This window comes from Nomia melanderi, chromosome 1 (genome assembly GCF_051020985.1).
Source record: "Nomia melanderi isolate GNS246 chromosome 1, iyNomMela1, whole genome shotgun sequence".
Taxonomy (NCBI): domain Eukaryota; kingdom Metazoa; phylum Arthropoda; class Insecta; order Hymenoptera; family Halictidae; genus Nomia; species Nomia melanderi.
In genome coordinates this window covers 25,867,650-25,895,047 of record NC_134999.1, presented here as the reverse complement: position 1 = coordinate 25,895,047, position 27,398 = coordinate 25,867,650, and the positions used below count along the sequence as shown (strand labels likewise).

At 33.4% G+C, this 27,398-nt stretch overlaps 1 protein-coding gene and 2 long non-coding RNA genes across 11 annotated transcripts; 1 reads left to right on the top strand and 2 right to left on the bottom strand.

Annotated features, from left to right (window-relative positions):
* Window positions 1-723: 723 nt before the first annotated feature.
* LOC116430048 (uncharacterized) lies at window positions 724-5,229 on the bottom strand. Its single transcript, XR_004235609.2, has 4 exons — window positions 4,702-5,229; window positions 3,750-4,195; window positions 3,519-3,624; window positions 724-1,534 (listed from the first exon to the last, which is right to left on the bottom strand). It is a non-coding gene; the product is annotated as an uncharacterized LOC116430048 (long non-coding RNA).
* Window positions 5,230-8,609: 3,380 nt separating this feature from the next.
* LOC116430049 (uncharacterized) lies at window positions 8,610-15,253 on the bottom strand. Of its 9 annotated transcripts, none has more exons than XR_013001399.1 (4): window positions 11,446-15,253; window positions 11,164-11,287; window positions 9,605-11,015; window positions 8,610-9,440 (listed from the first exon to the last, which is right to left on the bottom strand). It is a non-coding gene; the product is annotated as an uncharacterized LOC116430049 (long non-coding RNA). The 9 variants fall into 9 exon arrangements; XR_013001403.1 differs by having other exon boundaries at window positions 8,610-10,645; window positions 10,789-11,015; window positions 11,446-15,251; XR_013001405.1 differs by having other exon boundaries at window positions 8,610-10,645; window positions 10,806-11,015; window positions 11,446-15,251.
* On the top strand, window positions 13,099-24,915 carry CPR14 (cuticular protein 14). Its single transcript, XM_031983677.2, has 4 exons — window positions 13,099-13,267; window positions 20,878-21,011; window positions 22,138-22,415; window positions 23,833-24,915. The coding sequence occupies exons 1-4, from the start codon at window positions 13,253-13,255 to the stop codon at window positions 23,835-23,837; spliced, it is 432 nt and encodes a 143-aa protein (XP_031839537.1). The 5' UTR covers window positions 13,099-13,252; the 3' UTR covers window positions 23,838-24,915.
* The last annotated feature ends 2,483 nt before the right edge of the window (window positions 24,916-27,398 follow it).

The following is a 27,398-nucleotide window of genomic DNA, read 5'->3' as shown; positions in this document are numbered from 1 at the left end:
AAAATCAACTCAAAGAAACATTTTGAATAAAATAATTGAAATAAAGTTGGAAATGTTACACATTAATAATTTTAATCATTCAATTCTTCGAATTGTTTTATTAATGTTTTAGTCAAGTTCAAAGCAACAAAAGGTTGCGGAAATGTATTTGTTGCAACTGACGATGCAAATAACACGGAATTCTCGAAGATTCCGTGAAAACAAGGAGGGTTATCTGTAAATCTACATAATCAGAGTCTATGACGAGCAGGATATTAAAAACTAGTTATTAAAGGGTATTCATAGACAGCATACCAAGATAAACGCAGATGATGTATGCTATTGTTGTTTCATGCCTTCGCTTTTTTACGGAATCGCGAATTCATGGAAAGAGGGATTACTCAGATCATGAAAGCATTCTTTGATAGAACAGGAAGTTTGTTCTACGGTTTACGCAAACTACTCTATACTATACGTAAATTATAAGTATTTTCATGCATCGAGTAGCTCAAAATGATAGTAGTCTAATTCTTATTTCTAAATTTTCGAGAAAAAAACTTTTATGAAATGTTCTTGGATTAATTAAATATATACTAATGTTACAATTCTCAATATTAATAATTAATATTCATTTTAATATTTATTAATAATAATATTAATTATGATTAATATCAATATATAATCAATATAATAATAATTAACATCAATATAAAAATTAATATAAATTAAAAACTAAGGAATAAAAGTTAGACCAATATTATTCTGAGGCACTCAATTAAGAGAATTATACTTTATTGTAATTAATGAAATTTCACTTACGTAGCTGAAAGAACAAGATAAAGGTCATCAGTTTTCTTTATGTGTCGTAAAATAATAAATGATAAAGAGTAATACACTGTTATCTGTATGAAATTGGATAAATATATGGATTTATTTGCAACTTTGTTAGAGTCGAGCAGTAATCTTAATTCCCAAATATTAAGTTGGCGAAATTGACGATTTTATTTAGCTAATATTTAAGTGAAATGACCGGTATAAGACAACTTCAATTTGCATGAGTATGATGAAATGTTGCGTGTGGGTATCGTAAAAATTCCAGTGATTCGAGTGACCAAACGTGTTGAGTAATTACAAGGATATTGCACTGCGCATCTGCATCGGGCATTACATAACTATATTATATATCGAGTCTCAAATGTTTTTAATCGTGATACAAATTTAATGTGTTATGATGATGGTTAAACACTTTGCTCCTCTAGGAAAAAAAGTGTACAAGGAATGCTATATATCGTTTCCACTTAATCTTCACTTTTACCTCCTTTTATAATTTTTTTGTAGTTGCATATTTAAACAATAACTTTACGCAATTTGTTTGGGTATTAATAATGTTGTTATAATTCTAATTGTTAAAATATTCTTAATAATTTAGGTTCATAAATTTTCATCCTGTCGTAATAAACACCCAGTATGAGATGTTGGAAACGGTTCTTGTGTCAGATCACTTAGCGTATCATCACATCAATCAATCAAACGTAGAGATCAGTGAGAGGTTGGCCTGTGACAAAATGTATGTTAGTAATTAAAACCGATTGTTTCATCTCATTTATGTTCAATTAAGTGAATGTTTCTATGCATGTTTAAATAATAAACCGTATCTAAGCAAGATTATTCTGATGACTCATAGCTTGAGCGATACGTAATTGTTTCCGAGATACCAGTCATAATTTCTAATGCATGATTAAACAAATAATTGTAAGTGGTTAAAAGATCGTGAATATAATTTCCATTAATACTTTGTACATGTAACTATTTTTTATTATATAAAAAAGTAAAATTTTAAATGTTACTGATAATAATAAAGCAATCAAATATTTTAACCACAAAAAATTAGTATAAATATATTCGATTTAATTTGAATTATAAAACTATTTATAATTTATAATATCTGCATTTAATAAAAATATAAAGGTTGTGCTTGATTTTACTACAATGATAATTTAGTGTTATCAAATACTAATTATTAATTATTAATGATTTATTTATGGATTATATTAATTACATAAAGATTCAATTCAATTTATCATCAATACCATATGTATATAACAACCTAATACAATTTAAAATTCAATTCATTGTATCCCAATTCATTTATTTGTAAATACGTAATATATTGTTCTATCAAATAGTTAAATTACAATATCTCCTGTTTAATGTAAGAATCGAGAATTGATATTTAACGATTTCCGTATACACACGTACAGTTACATTAAGAAGTCCATTAGACATCCATAAACCAAATTAATCATCTAACATTACCAACAAAACAATTTCTCAAAGCGATTCATTCAAACAGAACACGATTATCCTCACCACGATAAGTGTACAGAATGCATCATCGTGATGCACGAAAAGGTTTTCTAAAATTCCATTCGTAACCTTCGCGAGATTATGGAAATCTAAGGCCCGTGTATGATTGATCCTGATTATAAACTCAATCGTTCCTTCGCACGGCAATGTGTTTCGCTGATCGATGAAAAGAAAAGATGAGAAGGGTGAACATTTTGCAAGCCATCTTCTTGGAAGAATTTGCAATGATTTAGTTCGGCTCCGGAGTCGTGAAAATTTCCCTCGCGGCGTCCTTTAAGGCGTCATAACATAAAATCAAGTAAAATCGTGGCCGACAAGCCGAGGCGGCTGCGGTAATCGCCAGCCCGTCATTATTAAATGTGATTACACAACTTGAAAAGCGGCTTCAAAGGACGCGCGCATTATGACACTACGGCACGTAGCCGTTTCTAGGGGGCACTACGTCATGCTTCTGAGTGTCCACATTTAGCATTACAGCTAATACGCCCGCGATCAGGGGCGTATTCGAACGGAACTCAATCCCGGAACACGAGGATCCTTTCTTTTATCCGACGCGACATTCTTAGACGACACGAGACCTTACCCAGCGATCTGGCGACCTTTTAGATTTCTTGCGTATCTGGTTTCAATGAAACTCGTAGGATACCCCTTTACATGCACCGCGCTTCGACTTTATTCAGAGATTAATTCTATTTAAAGAAGGCAGGGGTATTAATTACGTCGGCAGTTATGAAAGTGGTGTAAGTCTAGAATTGAAATATTTTTCAATTCTATTTCACAGGATAAATATGTTTGTTAATTTACTCAAACGCAAACTTTTAAGTTCCTCGAAGATATTTAAATTGTTTCATTCATCAACTGTGTATGTGTTTATCGTTTTTAATCATTGTAAATATTGTTTGTTAGAATTTTATATTTTTCGATATTTCAGTATTATGTTTTGTGTGTGAATGTTCTGCAGTTTTATCTTTCTCCTCTCGTTTTGATTTATCTATAAATTTCAATTCTTCTGTGTCACAATTAAATAAAATTATTTTTTAACAACTTCGTTTTGATAGATGCCAGTAGTTAGTAATATAATTAAATTGTGGATTCAATATATTTATACTGTATCACTTTAACGTTCCAAAGTAGAAAACTTAAAAAATGAAGATCTATAATATTTAATTTACCTCTGTCGCCTTCAAGCTCCGGAGATGGTCATTATTTCCTTGGTAACCGCTTTCCAAAGAATAGTTTCTATAATACTTGATTACAGATCCAATCACTGATTACGATCTAATAACGATAAAAGTAACGATAACAATGATCACTATGAATATCGATATTGTATGATGGATAATGAAGAAATTCCAAGCAAATGTGAAACAGCTCAATTAAGTTAAAATGTCACATGTACTCACTTTACTCAGACTCTTTTTATCGGTGACTTATTGCACGAATAAAATTTTATTGATTCCTCTCTCATGTTCGCCATACCATAAAATTTTCGTCGGTATCGTTTCACGGTTCCTTGAACACGCAGCCGTAGTGTTTTTTCATCATCGTCTTGTTTATGTCCATCATGATCTATACAAGGTATCTATTCGCGCGCAACTTACGCGATCGTCTCATCTTCTCTCAGGCGGCTATAAACGAGCTGCATGATTCGCCCATACTCGCCACACTGTGTCCTGTGGCAAGCAATCCCGTCGACGCTTCTTTCATCCATCGGAATGCAAATTGCACTTTTGATGCGCGGGGAAACAGATACAATGTTCCGACATGAATGGTGCAGTGCAACCATTAGGACGAGTATATTTTTCTTTTTTTAATGACCACACAACTGATTGAAAACTGGTATTGGCCACTGTGTCCAAGAAATAAAAAAGAAAGTTCTTTATTTACACTTTTACGTTCATTCGCGATGCGAATAAACAACTTTTCATGCATTTCATATTAAGCATCTGATTTATTATGTAATTATAATCTGAGCAATAGAGAGATTTATCTGATACTTATTTTTCAAACTCTTTGAAATCGATTAGAAAGTACGATGTAAGAGAAATAGCTTGTTTTTAGAAATAAACATGTGCATATTAATTTAAAATTATTGTTAGTTATTTTAAGCACTATCAACTATATTAAAGATATTTCTAAATTAATAATTGAGAGTTACATTTTAATTTGAATTTTTATTACTGTCGAAATGAATATGTTTACTTAAAGTGATTTTGTAGGATATTTCATAAAGTCATAGTAAAAAACGATTTTTCAATTTTATTAATCTTTGTTTCAGATCTTATCGTGCATTGTTTGCTTAGAATGACGCTTATTATAATCGATAGTTTTATTCTAATTAGTGGATCTATTTACCTTTCAGAACATTGATATTTTAAATTAGTTACACGTTGTAACGGTTATCGATGTAGACATATTACAATTGAGTTATCGTACACCACACATTAATGTAACCCTGTTCCATACGTTGTCCACGGTATCGTATGAACTTCGTTAACAAGGTTTTTCGTCTTATTTCATAACTGAATCATTCTCCAGTTTCGTTGAGAAAATTTTCACCTGTCTACTGTATCACCGTTAACGACGGCTCTCCTTTGTATCTGAGTTTCTCCCTTGGCGATCTCTTTTTCTCTCATATCTTTCCTCGTTTTTGTTATCAAGTACACTCGTTTCCTTTTCACGCGCTGGGCTTTGTTGGGAAATATATAAAGAAACATTTCATAAGGAAACCGAAAGAACCCTATTTCTGCAGAAACGGAAAAAGTCGTTGCATTAAGTCAGAATAAAATAAAACGAGCCTGTCACTAAATAATTTTCAACTCCAACGTAAATCTTAAAAACTGCCGGAAAAACAGTGTAATTAAAAGAAGTAAGATCTAATCAAATTTTTAAAAATCAATGAAAATTTAGAGTGATTAAATTTAACGTGTTTAGTTTCACTAAATAAACATTGATTTCAGAAGCATAGAGCGCAGATTTGATAGAATTCTTTTTATTTTAACTCGAGAGGTGTTAGAAATTGAGAATTATAAATTATATTATCGACTATATTAAACATTGGATAGCAAATGTTTAATATTTTATTTTTTCTCACTCCGTCATATGAGTTTGATGTAAAAAGACGTTAAAAAGAAATTAATATGCTACGTGATATATTATATTAATTTATTGTTATAAAAATGTATATTGTGTTCATAAAATTTCCCTCGCAGAATAAATCCTGAAAAATAGTTTAATAATAAATTTTCTCCAAATGTAATGGCATATTAATTTTTTTTTAGATTGGTATATTTATTTTTTTATTTGATCTGACAAACGCAGTTAGAAATATTAAAAGAAATACTGGGTGCTGCGAAAAGAAAGATTCAGTGGCGTCGACGCCTCTGAAAGGCAACTTACGCGGATGATCTTCACGGGCCCCCACGAGCAGCTACGCGACACACCTTCTGTCGTAAGAACGAAAATTTTTCTGACCTTTAGGTTGTCATTAAAAAGCAAGAAGACGCTCAGCCGACGCGAAACGGAATTGCAGTTCGAGCAGTTTCGAAGTGGCGATCGATCCCTGTTGAGCTCTGAAAACTCTGACATTTCAATCTTCAATGAGATACGCTCTTTGTTGTTCGCCTACTGTTTCGCTGATTAAAGGCAAAACGGTGGGACTGCTTAAAATGACTACTGAATTCGTTTGCATACATTTGTATAAATTATCGATACGTGGATGCACAATTGTTACATCGAATGTATGAAAAATAGATAATAATACTTTCTCATTGTAATTATAAGTTATATCGATCGAAAATAAATACGTGAAAATGAGATTGCGAAATATATGTAAAGAATAAAATAGATTAGAGGGCAATGTCATGTAATGAGCATGAGGAGTGTCTCTTTTAATTAGCGTGATAAATGATTTCAATATTTACTAGAAGAAATTTCACTATTTTTTGTAGATTATTTAAGATGTGATCTCAAAAGCCAAGATTAAAGGAAAATTAAGAATGAAGAATTGTAGTTCCTTTATCGTCTTCACATTATCGATATTACAAAACTTAAATTACAACGATTCGTTAATAATGATGAGTGTGAGGTGGGTCAGTATGAATATAGGCTATCATGAATGACTAGACACTGACAAGAACTGACTTTTGCGCTGTCATTAACAAAATTTAATTATTAACTTGAAAAAGAAACCAAAATGCAAGTTTGTTAGTCTTGATTTTCGTCTTATTTTGAATTGGAGTGTTGTCCTTTAAATTATTTACTATACGCAATAGATCATCTTGTATTATTATAGCAACTTAAATATCAACCATAGAAACGAACTAAAAATTTTCTTTCATCTAAATTAAAAAAATTCTTATTCACTCTCCTTTCCCAATATCTTGTTTTCATTATTTTTTTTCGTATATGCGAATAAAGTAGTTTTCAAGGAGACGAAGAACATATTAAACAAGGATAAGTCACAATTACTTAATGTCGTTACTTTATTTTCACATGTTGTTTGTAGTGAAAAGGTCGAGTATGAGAATTAATTTCCATGGTTGGCCTTGAAAAAAATAAAACAGCTGGGCACAAAATGAGATCAGCAGACATATGTAATTGAGATACAAGGCTGGCAGAGATTTGTAGTATCAAGCTTTCAATGTGACAGTTAAAAACTCCTGCCAGACACGTCCACGCTTTAAACTTTTCATTAACGAAAGTCGACAACCACCAGTCCAACACAAACACAGCCAATCAGGACAGTTCTAAATTGAAAAAAGAGGACACACAGTCAAATCAGCGTAGAACCGGAACGAAATTCGATAGAACACGACTAAAACGGATTAACTTTCGTGCGACATTGAGTTTATCGAAACGTAACTATATAGTATTCTGAACATATCATCATTCATTAGAGAGAATTAATAAAATCACTAATTCAACGTGATCAAAGGTTAATTAAACACGGGGGATTAATTTATGACGTGCCATTGTAGAACATCGTATAACAATCTTATTTTATTTACCACATGCACAATTAATTTAATACATGTTGCACAATTAATTCTGCGAAAAATGTGTGAATTAGATAACATTTAGAAATTGATCGTTTGTAATTTTTCCAAAAGTAAGGTGTGACAAGATCATAAAAATTAGATTGTATTTAAAAATTGGTCCCCGTAATTTCCTTAAGAATCACATGTTACAATATCATAATACTATGTATAAGAAAATTTAAAAATGTATTGTTCAATATTTGTTCTATATCTATTATTAAATTACAGATGTTCTGTTTTTTAAATATTGCAATGTGTCTGTTTCATTTTTATAGGTACAAAAGAAATTAAGCACCAAGTACAATAATTTTATTAAAATCATTTCTGTACCTAATACATATTTCCTGCGGTGTCCTCGGTGAACTTGTTACATTTATTAGGCGCACTTTCCTCAATTCGTGGAAGGGCAGGTTCTGATCCGAAGGATCGTGCATACTTCACGATGTACAAAGAGTCGCGCCATCTGAATGATACGATGTAAATGTCGCTATATGCTCGTGGTATCCTGCGAGAAAGGCTGGGTACATTCGACAAGATTAATAACGAATCAGAACCTCGAACCGACGTTAATACCACGAACGGGTTTCATCGAAATCCTTGGTGCGATGATTTCTTCTGATATCTGCCTGATAAATCGGTTAACACACCGTAATGGGTGCTCTCGTTCCAATATTACGCAACTGGAATTCTGTTGGTGTTTGTTTCTTAAAAGGATAAAATCTCGACGCTATGATGAGATCGTGATGCATCTACGAGACGCGTATATATCGCCAGTGAAAGTGACAATGATTAATATTATTTCTATCTTTTAATGAATTCAATGAAACCCTCGCAGTATTTTCTATTAAAATTCTTAATAACTCGTAGAGAGTTCGATGTTGACACGTTCGTGAGGAACGAAATGCAACCTTTAACGATCTACCCACCAGACGAAATGACACCCGTCTTAAACTGCAGACATATTTCTACGTCAAAATTGACGGTTTTGTAAATATGAAAAAACTGATGTTTATGTCTAGGGTACTTATGTAATGATCCATGTTGTGTACCTGTTAAATTCAAATAAACTTTAAGATTCATCAAGGTTTAATTTTGTATTAATTCGTATTATTTTACATTCCTTTATATTTATATATTATTATGTTTATTAATATTCATACATTAATAATTTAACTAATAAATGAATGTTAAGAAATATTAATACATATTAAATAATATTATTCTTAATAAATATCAATTAAGTTATACAGATGTTTAATCTAAATATAGATTTTTATTAAAAGAAAATATCCTTTAAAGACATTAACATTACAATAGTAAATAAATTTTACAGATCAATTTTAAGGTATTTTAAATGTGTTTTAATATGTTTCCGTTCGATGTAGTTATAGTATCTACGTCTGTCTATGTTAATTATAATCATCTGAGAATGCGTGTACATAGGTAAGAGATACACATGTAACACGATGAGATAAGATACAGATACTATAATAGTTAAAAGTGAAATGTGTATTTGTCACGAGAATTGATTTTCCAACCATTTAGGGATGGTTGTGAATTAATGATGCAAACTCATTAACAGTTATTAGCTATACATCTGAAGTTACTTAAGTTCGGATTGATGTTAATTCCGTTGATTATGAAAACGTATTTTTAAATGCTTTCTCCATTGTTTGCTGTATTATTCATCGTTTTCCTGAACTTTAACACAGTTACTTAATAAGTCTTTCTGGTGGAGTGACTCAAGAGGAAACGCTTTTAAAAAAACATTATCCGTTAAATTAATTTTTACTGAAATGCATTAAATTACAAAAGTAATAGAAACTTTAAATAATTAATAGATCCAAAGGTTGTTTTTTAAATATACAGTGATAAATTTCTATACGTATTTTTTTTCCCAAAAATGTTAACAGTCGCTCAACAATTCTAGTTCCATTTCAAAATAAAATTTATACTTTAAAAAAAAATTTCACTCGTTGAATCATTTTATACATTTAAACGAAAACATGTTATTAATACATGATATTGTATATATCGATTGATAGAGAACGTTATCTGTAACACGGTAACATTATAGATTAAATGCATTGTCCAAACGAATGACATAAATTTCAATATTAATAATGTAACTAAATCTGTACTAATTGTAAAGACACGATTTAACTCGACCCAGTATGAAATTAACGCAAACGATCGTATCACATGTTCATTGTACATACATTTCGACGTATCAGGTCCATTTATTATACACGCTTTTCTGCTCGTTCCAATAATTAAGTCGCGAATCGATGGTCGAAGCATTAATTTTCGTTACAACCGAACAATATAGCTTTTCCTTGTTATGTGGTTCGCGTTGATGCGAATCTGATCCGCGTTACTAATTGGAACGGAGGTTAATAAAAATTTGTTGGGTCTTCCTGGAGAAGATTCGTCTTACAATCGACTCTCGGTGTTTTCACAACTGCAACAATGAATCATAAGGCTCCCGTGCTGATCACGTAACGAGAAACCAAAGAAGCATCATACAGATTACTTCTATTATTCAAGGCTGCAATCGGCAAACAAAAATATCATTGCATAGAATACGTAAACTTATAGACTTATGAAAGAAGAATTTGCTTTTGAAACTGCAATGACTATTATAATAAGAATGTCGAATATAACAGTTCAAGCTTAGCGTTGATTATAACTCAGAAATTAAAATCTAGTACCAGGCTATTTTTAATTACTTTACATTAATTAAATGTGATGAATATAAGAGTTTAAATAGTTACGAAATAGTACTTAATGTGGTAATATGTTGATTATATCTGATTAATTAATTTTGTTATGTCGATTTATATTATATTATTAATTTATAATTATTTTGTTAGATTACTTATTATATATAATTAATTTTAATAAATAAATCGGAATTGTTTCGTCACCCTCGCATTTGAATAAAATTACTGCTGTATCATTTGTACCAATTCGCTCTTTATTCTTTCGGTAATTCGAGTTCACAGATGTGACATTCAAATTATTTGTGGATTCATGAAAATTCCATTCCACGAGACTTGATGCATTATCGTCGATTGGAACTCGCGCGGCAAATGTCAGGGTTAAACAGAAGATTGATGCATTAGAACGCTGATGTTCTAATATTGCGGCGAGTTACAGTCAATTTACATCGAGGTTTGATTTTGTTTGATTCCACCAGTAAACAGTGTCAACTGTGGATTTTATGCGTCAAACTGAACATAAGTTCCTGTATAGTAAGGCTGAAATGTCATAATTGTGATAAATAGCAGAAGTATGAGTTCTTAAATGTCAAATGATGCATTATGATGAGAAAATATTTTATGATCGAATCAATTTTATTTCTTCATGACAATGTATAACATGGTTGAAAGTTATTTCTTGCCTGCAAATATTCCAAACCTTTCAAACATTTTCAGCAAGGAACTTTCAGGAATTTTAAGTTGGAAGTTATTTAATAATTAAGTCATCTTGAGTTTTCTGTAGCATGTGGCAATGAGTCATTGAAATCTTGAGCGGAACTTTGGCCTCTATGAACTTATTCATTTGAATGTAATGCAGTTGTTATGTCATATGGAAACTAGAGTTTTCCGTATAAATTATAGCATAAAACTGAAAAATAAATTGTTGAAGTAACGAAAAGGAACAGTTTCTTATTTTCAGGTAAGTATATGTACTAAAATCAATTCTTTATTTCGTTTCCTAACATCCTTTTGTTATAAGAACAAAAATAAATCTAGCAAAACAGTTTTCTTATTACCTGCAGTCAAATTTTTTAGTCGAAGAAGTAACTGTTAACGCTTTCTATGAGACGCATTTCGCCGATGGCACGAGTGGTTATATAAGTGAAACTTCGGTATACTAATCGATTTGGTGTTTTATCTCTGCGATGGAATGAAATGAAATTATTTTATTTTTATCAAAAAGAAATTTAATAAAATCTATCAAATTAGTTAGCATAATCTAATAAATAATTTAATATATCTAAATTGAACTTAGAAAATAAATTCAAGTTCAAATTTTAAAAAGTGTCTTTTGATACCTTTGGTAAAAATAGTATCACTGTTGTTTTTGTGAGATTAGACGTTATATTCATCTTTCCAGTACAAATTTGAGATATCAGGTAAAATAGAAGTTGCTAAATACTACTACTAGACTGCTGATTTTTATACATTCAAGTCAAAGACGTACACAACAAACATAGTACCAAATAAAAACTAATTAAATTTCAATTTCTCTAATACTAGCATATTCAATTGATCAACTTATTTACAAATTAAGCTAAGGACACCTTATTTTCCGTATAAATCCCCAGTCTAATTATTATATAAAAGGATACCATTTATACAAAACGTGCCATGATTCCAACAAGTGTATTCGAAAACAGGAAGGCTTCTTTCGAATGACTTGTACAGGATGTTTATGACGGAAATTTCTAAGAAACCGAAACGACGTTCGATACTTCAGCCTCGGGTGAATGCAACGTTAACAAATGACACCTGTATAATTCGCATACTCATACGCACAGCGAGATTTTATCGCTGTTCGTGCGTGAACAAGCGATTCAAGGAAATCACTACACTTGTACACTACACAATCGCACATGACCTAGACACTGCAACCCTTTACGTGGCTCGGTATTCAATCGCAGTGTGTTTCGTTCGATTTTAGAAAAATTCGAGACAAATATCCGGTAGAACCTTGCGCGAACTACCAATTATCTTCTCGCCTCTCCTTCATTTCATCTGTCTCTGTTACACTATTGTTTTTCTGAATACACTTCAACCTATCGTAGACAAATTAAACGTATAACTTGTACTTTGTTTCTCGTCGTTTTCAATTCTCTTCTATTTACCTTGAACAATCAAGTCATCGTTTGAAATTGTATTATTCTCAATAAAATTGTTCTATGTTTCTTGGGTGCGCTGTGTAACTGTATATGCTTATATTTTCACGACGGATATCTCGAAAATTCTGTATAAATTTCGTCATATGTATTTCTTTCACGAAAATTTACTTTATTGCATTTCACTTTATTCAGAATGAAAAATTGATTATACAATCTTATAAACTGCATATTACCACAACATAGAATTTACAATAACCCATGATCATACCTCGTTGTTCACACTAATCGTGTGGAACTAATCACCTATTCTGCCAAACACCCAATAAACACATAATAATACCAATATCAGTAATCACACATTTATGTTCTCACCAATGACTATACTGCGAATTTTTATGCATTTATAGGAAATTGGAAGCTGCAAACTTATACGAAAAGCGCACAATATGAAAAAATATATAAGATATTGAAAGTGTAGTGTATTATGTAATATCTGTCATGAAAAACCGTTTGCGTTATTAATTCTATTCTACTATAATAATTCTATTCTTAAAATTTTGAATGTGCATAAAGATTCGTAATCCACCACTGACTTACCTTTCAATTTCACCTGAAAGGTGTTTTAAAAACATCTTCCACTCCATAAGCGGAAGTCACCCACACAGAATTCTAGCCTTGGTCCCCTATCAAGCCTGGGTTTGGTGGACGCTGGTGGCATTTCCGGGTGGCGATCCAGCAATACGTTCTGTCAAAAATGTGGGCCTGACAGTGTCCATTTCCCGTCTGACATCTCTATTCTCGATTCATCCAACCGCATTTTTCCGAAGATGCACTGGTCAGAAGAAGTGCATTGTGAAGAGGGCAGGGATGACCCCTTTCACTGTACCACGTTGCTACGGTCGTGTATATAAAGAGCCGAAGCATCTGACGAAGAAGCACAAGTACCAACCCATCTGCATCCTAACCGCTTCATCGCCGGTGTCCGTGTGACAGAGAGATTATGTTCACTATCAAGGTAGGTGCTCGCTTCGTAAGACACGCGGCCGACAGTAGCCCGCGAGATCTGGCTTTCATCGGCGAGAGAGACAAGTCTCGGCGAGTTAACGTTGTTAACACGGGTTGTGAGTTATCGTCTGTGTTAGAAGGCCTCCCCGGCCATTGATTTACGCTGGGCACGGGGGAAAAATTGGTTGTTCGCGTCGACCTAGCTTCTTCAGCTGTCCGGTCTACAGTTGGACGGCTTTTAGGATCGTTTTCGGGGATCCACGGACGGATAACGGATAGAAATACTGGTACGAACGTCTTCAGTTTTCTTTCGAGCTCTTTTAAAATGGAGTTTGGCTGCACTAGGTGAATAGTAGACTTCAATGTTTTCTGCCGTTTATTTTTAACGTTTTTCGAACCGAAAGATTGATAACGAAAGATTCTCTGCAGCGAATACTGATAGTCAACCCTGTTTTTGCCTTGTTTTATTTGGTTTTTGAGTTTTTGTGAATATGTATAAATTTGTTATATTTTTATTATGTTACATTTGGATTGCATTTTCGTAGAGAAATCTTTAGAATTTCAGGATCTTTTTTCATGGTTTCTAACTCTTGTACCTCTGATAAGCTAGTTAATGAAAGATTCGTGATCGCAGTGTTCGCATGACATTTTTTTTACTCTGTAACTTTGAAATGTTCTTTCATTGATTGCATAACCTAAGAAATCCATTTTGCTTTTTTGCTCTTTGGAGTTTGATATTTGTAATATTCTTATCTTCGCTTAGGACTCATACGGTTAACACATCACTTTTTTATTATTTCATACTTCTTTTTCTTGCATCCTTGTGCGTTTGGATTAGACACATCGTATGACGATGTCATTTCCTTCTGTGTCATCATGAACACGAGGTCAGGAGAATAATAAAAAACGTCTGTGTGTTAGGTCTTTAAAAACATATAAATCTAATTAGAATTAGATAAGACTACATAAGTGACATGGCGACGTGTAATTAGCAAACGCGGAGGCTTATTCGTAATCGTTCGTGTAATGTCTGTGTCGAGTTTCTCCTATTTTTCTTGTTTCGTGTCATCGCACTGCGTGCGTGAGATAACGTTTCACTATATTTCCAACATGGCGACGTATTTGTCGAAATAGAATGCGCGAGATAAACGGGGAAACATGAATTCCACGCGTCAACGGAATATATTCTCGTGTTTGGTTTTTTTTTTCAAATCGGGAAACACGCCGCGAAAAAAATCGTCGAAACTCAATTCGGCCGGCGGAATATTGCTTTTAACGTTATTCAGGGGTTTGCGCGTTAATGCCGAAACGCAATATTAATGTAACAACGTCACACGTGCCGATAATGGCTCTTCTGTATATTATACTGATCCGATAATGTATAACTGATTTACCTTACTACCCCATAATTTTGGAAAAATCTTATCGGTCGCGAACGAAATTCTATCGCGTAATCAGCGCGTAAACATAATTTAAAGCTTTCGCTCGACGAATGACCGCGCGCCACCTGATTCTCGCAATAATTTCGCTGAATCCATCGGATAAACCTTGCGCAAGTACGACTATTTTCCTCGAATTTTTAGATTCGTAAGAAATATTTATTTTCTCGACACATTCTTTGAAATGTATAGGTTATACATTTATTTGTCCATTACAAAACCATCCGGATAGAAATAACGATAAATACAATAATTGTATTCCGTCAAAAACTTTCTCTGAATTCGATAACGTTTGCACCCCTTTCCTCTCGATCAGTGTCGCCAAAGATATAACACGAAAAGGTTATAAATTCGCATTCTTTTATCACGGAAGATCTTTCGTTTCCAAGTGCTTCGTAACATTTCAAGAATCACTTCCCGCCGGCACACGTTTCGCCGCTTAATTTCGCGAGATTTTGTGTTTACTTGTCAACGGCGCATCGTTGACCTTAAGCGCGTCGCGTCGTCGGCGCGCGGATTGACTAATGGTGCCCGGCATCCTTTCGCTATAAGCCTGTAGCATTTAAATTGCGCAGAATTTGCGGCAGGATAATCCTACGACGGACCACCGGTTCATTGCATTTCGTTATTACTGTTATGTCACTGGCCGATGCGTCTTGTGACATTTCCATTCCGTTCTCGCGTCGGCCTTTCGTTTACACCTGAAAACTCTAACCTCAAAAAGGAAATATGAGCTTTCTCAAGATTCTCTCGCAATTGAATGGAATTGCAGCCCGGCGATGCCTTTCGACGAAATTCCACCGAAGGAACGTAGGATAGGATACGCTCATTGTTCTTTTCTTGGCCGTATCTTCTTCCTCGAATCGACTCCGTCGTTCCAATCTGGCGAGATTAAAAACAAGCCGTTCGAACAGCTTCGTTAGCGATCCCGTCGCGATTGCATACAATCAAAATTAACAGAATTCGAGTGGCGAAGAGCATAGGACGGGCGTGAAATGAAGAACGGAATTATCATAACAATTACGACGGACGACGCGCGGTTGCGTCACGGTATGCTCGTGTCGACACCTTTTTCAACGAGGTAGGACAATTGCGAGGGAATAACGCGCGACACCGATGAGGATCCCGAATGCCATCGTACGTACACGCCCGTTCCGTTCTGGATTCCGATTGTCGCATTTTTCGCATCATTTCGTTCATTCTGCGATCAATATTCCACGTTCATTACGAAGCTGACCAACGTACGCATTTAGATAATCTGTGTACGATTCGAATGTCTCGTTTATTTTGTCTCCCATTTTGATTTGTGTAATATAATAACGAGTATTTTTTATTTTCTAAAGAATTAAGCATAGAACTGTTTAATGGCAATGATGGTGACATAGGCATATATAATTTAATTCGTAATCGAAATTAAAATATTTTAAAATGAAACGTTGTCTCAACATATGCAATTTAATTTGTATTCAAAATTGAAATATTTTGAAATGACATGTCGCTTCGACATATAGAATTTAATTGGTAATCAAAATTGAAATATCTTAAAATAAAATAATTGTTTCAAACGGAACGTTGCTTCAACATTTCAAACTGTAACTCATACTCAAATTGGAAAATCTTAAAATGAAACGTACATAGCTTTGTTTGTACAAAAATGAACACTGAGTAGACAAAAATATTAAATGGAGAAACGTATATACGATTCAGCAATTCTTTATCAATTCTGCGAAATATGAAATCACCGTATATGTGAAATTTTAAACAATATTACATAAGAGGAAAACATTGCTGATAGTTCCGAGTTTATATAGTTTTACTGTAAGTTTGTCGTCCAATGCTGTTTCTGATTCGAAGTCATTGCGTAACTGAATGGCTTATGATTGGAGCGGCATGAATTTATGGTACATCCAAGTGTGCACATCAGCTGCATATTCATGTACATGTGACAAGTATCGAAATTTCTGATGCAAGTTATGTTCTATATTATGATTAAATTCGATTGCGATACGCATGTTTAAATTTGTATTGCATTTCTAACTTCTTTCGCGTATGTATGATTGCACAACAAAATTACATTTGTATCGTGTACCTACTTTCACAAGATTATTAAAAATCATATTTTATTTAATAATTTCAATCGAGTATTGGTTCTAGCTGAATTATTTGCAGATTTTCTATCGATTCTTTGCTTATTCAGAATGATATTTAACATTTACCTTTTACAAATTTCTCACAAATTCATATCAATACAGTATCAATATCAATTCACAATTTCACACGATCAATACTACAAACTTGTTTATATTCATTGAATTCAACGAGACAACAAAAGATATTACACATATTTTAAGTATTTCCTATTATTACTTTTCACATGCAAGTCATGTGCAAAAATTAAACAAAGAGTTCAACAGCCGTTGAAACGCGAGCAATTAAACTGACGAACAAATCTTCATAAAGTCACTGTGGCCTTATCGAACATCGAACAGCCAACAGAACGAAATCATCGGTTACCGCATCATCCCTCGTGATCGTTTGACATTATGAATGGAAGACGCGTCTCCGCGTCTCTCGTCCTTTCATAATCCGTCTTATTACACGTTTCAAAGGACAAGTGGACGCGGCGTCATTACCAGGACTGCAATTCTTCCTTCATTTCGTGCAACACTTGTGAAACGTTGCCTCTGCACTTTGTCGTCTTGTCAGCCTAGCTGGGGTAATGACAGGTCCACGGATCAATTAGCATTTCAACCGCGGCTGTTCGCTCGTACGAGCAAGATTCTTTTCAGTGATAAGTAGACCGCGAATTTTTATACATTTATGGAAAATTCTGAAGCGCAGTATCGCGCGGAATGCATGCAACACGCAAAAATATATAAAACATCTAACGTATAGTGCTTTTTATGAAACTTGTTGATACATTGCGGATTTCGTTGTCTTCTTTTATTTCTTTTGTTTTCAGTATTACTGAGTTACGATTAATCGAAAGTCGAAAATCGATGTTATATCGAATATGTAACTTCAAGGAACATTTTAAATTTAAATTTAAAATTTTCACTTGTTTAATCTATGCGCGAAATATGAGATACTCGTCATCCCTTGGTAATATATATGTCATAAAAAACCATTCTTTTATTGCAATTCTATTTCTCGAGTCACATTCTTCAAAATTTGGATTTGCATTGAGATCTGTAGTCTGGTGATAATCCATTCAATTAAAACCATTTTCAACTTATTTGCGGTTTATTCAAAGTGAAGTTTAATCTATTTTCAATGAAACCCATTTTGAATTCTATTTCCGATTTAATCAAAATTGAATTTAATCTATTTTCAATGAAATCCATTTTCAATTCTATTTCAAATTTAATCAAAATTAAATTTAATCTATTTCCAATTTAAATCATTTTCAATTCTATTCGTCCAATTACACTCTTAAAAATTTGAAATTGCATATCCACAGCCTAGTGATAAGGTTCGCGTCGCGAGAGTCGTGAAACGATCGCGCATGCTTCAGGCGAGGATTACTCGGGCCTTAAAGGGGAAAGAACGGTCGAGAGAAAGAGAGGAAAACGGTTACAAGCGCGTCCGCTAGAAATCATCTTCGCGGGACTCCTTTCCTCGTCTACCACCGATCATCCTAGCCCGACGTCGCTTGGCCTTCTGCGCCTTCCCATTGTCTGAGACCGAGTACACGACACGTAGGAAGTGATCGCTTGTTCCAGCTCGGTCATACGGTCAAGGAGAATCGAAATATCGATTACATTGTTACGAGAATGAAATCTTGTCCCGGATAAGGTTCTATTCACGTCTCGTCGTTACCCGTGATTGGCGGTCAGAAACGCGTTACACGAGCAACTATGCGGCTCGAATTTAATCCTATTTATAGAAGATAAGACCTTAAGGACTTTCCCGACGCGTGTACTATTAAATTTCCGTCGTGGTTTTGGGATTCGCTTAATCGTCACGAAAACGAGAATACCAAAAAATTTGTAGTTTGAGTGTCGCTGAACAAATTGTTATTACATAGACACTGAAAGCGGAAAACTGAATTGTTCTTTCGAACCTCACTTGACTTCAAAACAAATGTTAGTTTAGAAGTTTGATTTAAACGAACTTTGAATTATAAAAATTTGAAGAAGGGATAACTAAGATAATCTCAAGATCAGAAAAGAAACTAAAATCATCTTCCAATATTAAAAATAATTTTAATACTTTCCTATCTTTCTCTTATAAGCTTTCTCGTTTAGATTTTTCCCGAAATATTTGCAGCAACCTACGTTCAGGTCGTGCAACAATTCTGCAGGCAGAAGCGACGACGAAAAGCGATCGGATCGGGTTGACATTTGGGGCGTGGATTTTTCGCGGGGCAGATTCACAGCTGATGCTGTTCTTGAATGAAATTACACGTTTCACGGACGTGCGGCGAAAAACGGGCACATTACACAGCGTACCACTTTCGTCCCGCCATTACACTGTATTTCATAATGTCATTTGCAACTGATGTAACCGCGTCGTGCAGTTTCTAGGCATTATCATCTTCACTTGCCCTTTGCAACCGTTCCTCGCAGCGCCACGCCACCGCGAGACGTTACTTTCACGAATTCTATGAATATTTGAACGAAAGGTTTTGCAAACACCGGTTAGGGGTCGGCATCCATTGTCCACGGATTTCCCAGGCGCTACCTCTCTTTTCAGTCACGAGACAAAGAGCAAGTCGCAAACTCACGTTCCAATTGGACCCAACTGTCACGGATGCTGTTACACACCCAATGGCGAAGATCAATATTGATCCTATCGTGCCTCGGTCGTCGAGTCGCTCGTTGGGCTCGCGACTTAACGGAGGCCTTGACGAATCGTTGCAACCTGCCGTTTCATTAGACGCTGGGCTGTGATTAAGATAATTGTACACGCGGAAGAGACGGTTTAACACGCCGATATTGTTGTGGCTAGAATGGTTGAGCAGGATCGTTCAATAAAATGATGACCTTCTTCTTCGATGAAGACATCGATACTTTGTACATGAATTTCATATTGTGATTAATACTTTATTTCTTGTGTTGTTATATTAATACGGTGTATCTTTTAGCAAGTTTACCATGCGAAGTTCCACTTTTTTGGAGAACTTCTTTTTGGCTACAGTACTTTGTCACCTGAATAGTACAGACAAGTTATTTTTTTATAGTTTGTATTTTTCGAAATATTTTGGGGTGGAAATGTTTAATTCAATGTATTATACTAAAAATATCGGATAGGATAGAGGATTATTACTATAGAGGATTAACATGCACTAGATTCTAGTGAATATTCAATTTAATTTATAACTCAATTCTTAAATGGATATCCTTTTTATAACAGACATTTTAGGTACTACAACGTATCTAGATTATTTTACTTCAATGCATTCTGTTGAATGTTTGATATAATTTAACAGTAAATTATTTTTGTGAGTTAAAAATCTCAGTGTAGTAAGTTCTGTAAATCTGTATACAAAAATATATAGTTACGTAAGCGTGTATACCTTATTTATCAAATAGAAAATTCGGTACTTGACCCTGATAGGAACTTGTTAATAATATAACTTTCTACACGTTTAATAGTATGAAGCTATTCAGTAGATCCTGGATTTATATTCTCAGCTATTTTCTTCACATTCTACGTGAACGTAAGATGACTAATCGAGTTTAATTAGATGCGGAGGTTAATATTCGTTGTGTATGTGAATATGCAAACGATGATGCTAAGTGAAAAGCATTTTCCTGTTAAATGACATAAAGTTTAAAAATATAGTCACATTGTTTCACTTTTATGTTCGCTGTTCTTTTTGAAGCAAACATTAAAATATAATTAAACAAATATACTTGTATGTATTATCACATACTGTATATATATTTTTAAATAACATAATCTTCAGAATTTAATTGTATTTTCATCATTTAAAAGTTCTGTACATGTATATATTTTGATTGGCAATTTTAGTCGACTTGTTTCACATCGATTAACTGAGACAAGTAATTTTTAAACTGATTTCTTGCGTTCCGAGATAAAAACATTGTACTTGAAACATCCTTCGCGAATTGTTTCCAGATTAATTTTATTTCTGCATCGATGCTTCTCACGATACGTTTCATTTTTCACGAGATCTCCCGATCCCCGTTACTGACATAAAGTAATGTGGTTCCAGGTGTTGGTGGCGGTCGTACTCTGTACGACAGGATCGTTAGCTGCACCTCAACGACCTCCCAGTGGCTCTGACAAAGATGCGGTGATCACATCCCAACAGCTCGAAGTTAACTTCGATGGCAATTACGTCAATAAGTAAGTTTTTATCGTGGGAACAAGATTCATCGTGAATCAGCTGATACGAACTTAAAGTATTTTCTTTTCAATGTCATGCTGTCTTCATCGTTTAAAATATTAAAAAAAGGAAGAAGTAATTAATTACACGGCAAACAAAGAAGAATATTTAAAACCTGTAATAATACAGATCATTTTGTACATATTTCAGAAAATATTTTTACTGCCCTTGAAAAAATTGTTGGAAATACTTCCTTGCAGACAGTAAAACTTGTTAAAAAAAAATAAAAACAATTGAATGTAACACTGCAATGTTCATTGAATATTTTATTGTTTGATAAGCTGTAACGCATTGTTTTTATTCATCACCTATACGGCAGGAGAGTGCGCTGTAAGCAAAGTAATTACACAAGGTGAAAACAATAGACAGAAAATAATGGGCATCCGAGTCCAATGGCACTGGCTGGTTCATGTGATTCGCAATTCTCGCTCACTGCAATTCCTGTTCTGCATAAGTACATTGTTATTCGGAGGCTAAGCCAATCGCCACTGTGTTTGAACGTCTATTTACGTTTCTCCTTTAATCACGTCGCCATCGCCCTTCTTTGCATAGTGCATTCAAAATTAATATGTAGTATTTTCACATTGCCATTCAATTATTAACAGCGGCTTTAATCGAACGTTCCATGGCTCGATACTAGTACAACAGTTCTTACGCCACAATTTCTAGCATAATCGTGAAGCAAAAAGAAAGTATGAGAATTAAAATTTCGTTGAAATGTATGTAAATTCTATTAGAATGCACAATTACGACTATGTTCTATCGAAATCAATATTTAAACAATTCGACACGAAGATATATATCATTTTTGCAGATTAAGACAGCCTGTATTAAGATCTATTTCAATTGCCGACTTAAATAATCATTACATAGCATAATTACACCACTGTCACTGCAATATATGAAAAACTGGAATATAAAAATGTCTCATAAATCTTTATTTCTCATCTGAAATATCTTTAATTGTTATTCAACTTCAATTTAATTTCAATTTCATCAGAAAGTAATCCAATGAATATCTGCGTAACAATTACCCAAAAAGTATAACAACCGCGGAACATAATCACTGATTTAATTACTCTTCAGCTTCGAGACGAGCAATGGGATCAGTCATGTCGAATCAGGTCAGCCGAAACAAGTAGACAATGAGACACCAGTGGTCTCGCAGGGTTCGGATTCTTACACGGCTCCAGATGGTCAGCAAGTGAGCATCACATATGTTGCGGATGAGAACGGCTTCCAAGTGCAGGGGTCTCATATCCCCACGGCACCGCCGATACCACCTGAGATCCAAAGGGCGCTCGAATGGAACGCGGCTCACCCTGAGGAGGACGATGGCGGTCAGCCACGACCACCTGGCCGAGGTTTGTCCTTTTTCTCTGATTTAACTCTTTAAACTCAGAGATTTCAACGTTGCATTTACAATGTCCTCTCTGAAGAAACAGTCGAGTGCAGAAGGCTAGTCACCTATTACATCCTTTGTACTTAGAATAACGGAGTCTTAAATAATATGGTCAAAAATTGATAATTTTTCCTTTAAAGTTTCTTTACATTCTTGTAAACTTATTATATACAGTTTATTATTCAAGATTTATTCAATGTTTGCCATCGAAGTATATTATATAAAGTTTACTATTAAAATTAATTGTTCTTACATTTGTACGATCGCTAACTCTCGTATATCTCGGGTTCGAATAACACGGAACTAATTAACTTTGTTATTTGAGGGTTGACTATAGTTTTAGTCAAGAGAGGCAAATGCAACTGATGAGTTCGCATAATTCGAATACCTAAGAATCACTCAAGAGAAATGTACAATCGGACTTTGGTACTTTAGCCAAATGAACTGGCTCGAAGTTTTCCTGTTCGTTCAACCTTGCTAGGGGTTTCGCTTTAGTTATTTCCTAGTGGAGATATAGACGAGGGACTGAAGTACTCTAGAGGTTGCTATTCAAGTCTAAACCACAATAACTACTTGTTGTCGAACTTCCGGGATGGGTCGATGGGTGATCCATTTAACCGGGAAGTGTTCGAGAGAAAAATCCGTTAAGGATAGAACAGTTAACTTCCGTGTCTTTGAAATTCTAATTTCCGTGGAGGTGGTAACTTTGAATACCATTTTTGGTAATGAATTTGCACCCAATAGCTGGAGGTACAGGCGAAAGCCTCGGTACTCCAATTAGCGTCTATAAGCCCGATTTGCTTATCTAATGGAAGACACTAACTGCCTGTTACCGAAACTTTGATGATCGACTAGCTCAAAGTACTTAACCCTCTATAATCCGACTTCACTTAATGCTGAAAGGTACGGAAAGGAGGGATGTGGATTATATATTAAAAAAGGATAATTCATGGCATAAATGTTTGTATAAATTTTCGTAAAGCATTACAAATAAAAATAATGAATATATAACAGAACCACAACAGTTGCAAAAGTTTGATTAATATTTATGTTTTTGGGGTTTGGAAATCGAGTTTTTTCTAAACATAGTTCATGATAATTTGTAACTGTGATATTTATAATAGTATCTTAGACACAAACTATTACAGCCCCATCTTTTTAAAGGTGTAGCTTCACGTTTATACGACTCCGATTATTTTTATTTCTCCATTTTCTATTACTATTATTTTATATGGCAAAGTTGGCACTGTCATTAGCATAATGAGAAGTATCGTAATTATTCCAATTCATCGAGGAGGAAGATATTATTTTGAATATTGTAACAAAGCAACAGGATTTGAAATGCATTCCTGTTAATTAATGATGTTCTCGTGTTTCAGGTTAAACAGCCAACAATACCTCAAACGTGACCTGATTTCGAGCCAGCTTGCCATGGACAGAACCGACCCCAAGCCTCCGATGCAACCATAAAAATAAATATAGTGTGGTATATTAATCTAGGATTATACATAACAAAAAAAATTAAGGCGCGAGCCAGCCGATATATAATAACTATATACTTCCGAGATTCTTTATCTTACCTGTATAGAAGAAAGTAATGCGCACTGTTCGGCAGTTTACGACAGGATCGTGCTCATGCGCGCACGCTGCTTTCACACGTTAAAACGCGAAAAAAGGACGACGCCATCGCAGCTCCGAGGACGCGTATCGAGCGTCGATAGTATATATATTATATATTATATTACGTATACTTTAACTTGTGATTTTTGTATATAAATAAAAGCGTTTTGCCGAAGAAATTTCACTGTTCCCTACGAAAACATGCCACGTATCCGTTACCGTTCCTCTGATATTTCTTGTTCACTTTCGATATTTAAATTAATCTTATTTGAACACTCACGGCCACTTATCTGAGTGTTAATTAAGATAGGCCTCTGCGTACATCGTGCTAAACTGCTGAATCTATGTTGACTATGGCGTATTTTGAGAGGCGAACGATTATGTAGTTGCATCGAATAACCCGAACAGTATTGTTTTTCGCTTCACTGGAATAAATTCCGTGCTACGCAATTAATTTCTCATCTTCTAATCGGCACGAAATGCGATAAAAAGAAATAATGGGATTTTTCGATTAACCTCTAGTCTTATTTCGTTCTTAACTATGATCGATACAACTACTTTTTCGTTAATTATTTATTGACATAAAGAGAAAAATTCTAGACGTACTATGCATTTTTGTTTGTTCTAAAGAATCATAGTTGATAAGAGAAGAATAACATTTAATTATAATTCAAAAGAATTGAGTTGTATTTATGTTTTTTATATTCTGTTTGAAATCTTCAGTATGAGTCTGACTCGACATTATAAGACAAGGGGTTAATCTTAAGAGAAATTGTTATTCTTACTGTTTGTACTTGAACTTCATGTAACATACAGAATTGAATACAAGATATTTAAAGTAATTCAGTCGTTTTTCTAATAAATTTATAAAAATTTCTTATTCTCTAGGGAAAAAAAGTTAAACAAAATTTTAATTCTAATACTCCTAAAATATTCTTTCATGTTTTAGTTTAATGTTTCCAAAAAAAGAAATATATTATGTTTAGAATTGGATGACAATTAACACTTTATTTTAATCTCTTCAGTAGCTTCTAAGTTATCGCAGAACAAAGTCAATGATGCGATTTTATTGCATATATATGTTATTTTTTCTATTAATCTGAATAATAAGTAGATAAAAGATTGATTTAATGGAAAGTTGTAAATGTGAATTCTGGAATAATTAATTATTCAGAGACAGTACACGTACAATGTTCTTCGAAAGATACGATTAACAGTTTCACTGCGAATAATTAACACAATAAAATCTTGCGAATATTCACACGGTACTGAGAAATTTCGTAAGCTTGAATGTTCTGTAATGTCATACACATGAAATCGTGTATATCTACATATCTTTATGTATTCGAATAATTAGAAAAAATAAAATACAATTATAAATATTGGACGCTTTGAAATTTAGATAAAATAATATTTGAAATCGGATGTAAAAATGTAGCAAATAATGTATCTATGTATATTTTAGTGATATGAAATGAAAATGAAATACTTTAATTATATATTTCAAATATACACTTAAAAAGTTTCTCGGTAATAAAAGTAGATAATAATATAATTTTGTCATGGACGCAGAATAAATCTGCAAAACGAAATTAGAATATTTTAAAATATCACTTGTAAGTTTAAAAAATTAAGTTTTTATACTATGTAAATCTCTTTTATCCATGCGAGCAGAGTAATAAGGCGGTTCTCTGTCATTGCAGTTAATCAATCTTTCTCCTTTCTGCTTTTCTTTGCTCCTCCTTATCTATGTGCTTGAGAAGTCTTTTAACTACTTTCTAGTTTTCCACATATTTTCCCCAGAATCTTTAAGAACAAAATATCTGTATCTTGTACATAGTTAATGATAGAATTTTTTTTTAATTGTTCCTCCCTCTCTTTTCCTAATCATCTTTTTACCCTTCTTCTACGTTTTCTATTTTATTGAATTTCTTTTTTATGTTACGATTTAGTATGTATTACATAAAAGTATATATGATGCAGCATATAGTTGAGACAATAAACTGCAGAGTGTTGTGTAAAAAATCATTGATAATCTTGACATGATCTAGATGAGTCAAAAATAGGTTTTCTATTTTTTATTAAAATAAAATTGAAACTTCGACTCACCAAAAAATTATACTGGAATCTTAAGGTATTTATGTCCAATTTATGTCCAATAATTATATACAATGTATATATTCATGTTTGGAAAGTTATCAGACTTGAATGTAAATAAATTGTTATGGAAATTCATTGAATATATATCTATCAACGGTACAACATGTTTATAAATGCATCTTGAATGTCATAATCGATTAATTAATAATAAAGAAATACCTGGCGTATAAAAATTTGGCTTTGATTGCTCTGTATGTTCGAGTTTCAAAATAAAGTAATATGTCACCTCGATATTTTTTTCATTACAAAAGTATTTCCTCTTTACACGAAGAAAATAAATTCTCCAATAGGTAGAATAACCGAAAGAATCATTAATTCAAATTAAATTATACAATGTTTCATAAATGACCGTACATCGAAAGGGGTGCATTTACGTCTTGATGAATATTCACACCTTTAGCGTCCCATAATTGGGAAACCAGTTACTAACTCACCTTAAAAGTTTGGTGCGATTAATGTTTCATCATAATTTATATATTATTACATAATTATATAATTTATAATTTATTTACTGAAATACATAGACCAAGCACGATCTAAAAAATTCATTATTTTTAGGTTATCCATTTATAATAATTTTGTAAATTAATATTTCGATTGTCAGGTAGAAAATTGTTAAAATAGAGAAGTTATTTGAGGCGAAAACATCGTAGGAAAACATGGCTGATGGAAAGCGAAAGTAAAAGTGTCACACATTATAATAAACTTTAGTAGAATGTTGTATGACTTTTTATTATAGAGTTATAGGAGTTCAAAGGTCGGTAATTTTTCATTTACAATATAATAATCCTTTGATTTTATGGAGTAGTTTGTGTTTATTATGTTAAAAAAAATGGTGTTTCATTGATGCATTCAACAATATATAAGAAGAAAATAAAAAAGGTCTCTATTTGAGTAAATGAGGACTGCTTTTTGAATTATATTTTTAACTGTACATAAAATGTAGAAAAACTTTGTTTTAATCGTTTGTGACACTATATTGTTGAAAAAGATCGATGAGCTTGTTAAGTTAGATTCAAAATCAAAGAAAGGTATATCAGTGATGCAGACTTTCAATAATTGTACCGTAGTTGACATTGAGACACGTTTCAGTTGTCATTGACTCGTCATTGTTTTACAAATTTCCAAGAGAAATTTCCACGTCTTTTGAACTGTCTTTTTATCT

Excerpts from the sequence above, each read along its gene's own strand:
- CPR14 (XM_031983677.2), top strand. Across the intron at positions 21,012-22,137 it reads GATGGCAATTACGTCAATAA|CTTCGAGACGAGCAATGGGA; the intron begins GTAAGTTTTTAT and ends ATTACTCTTCAG.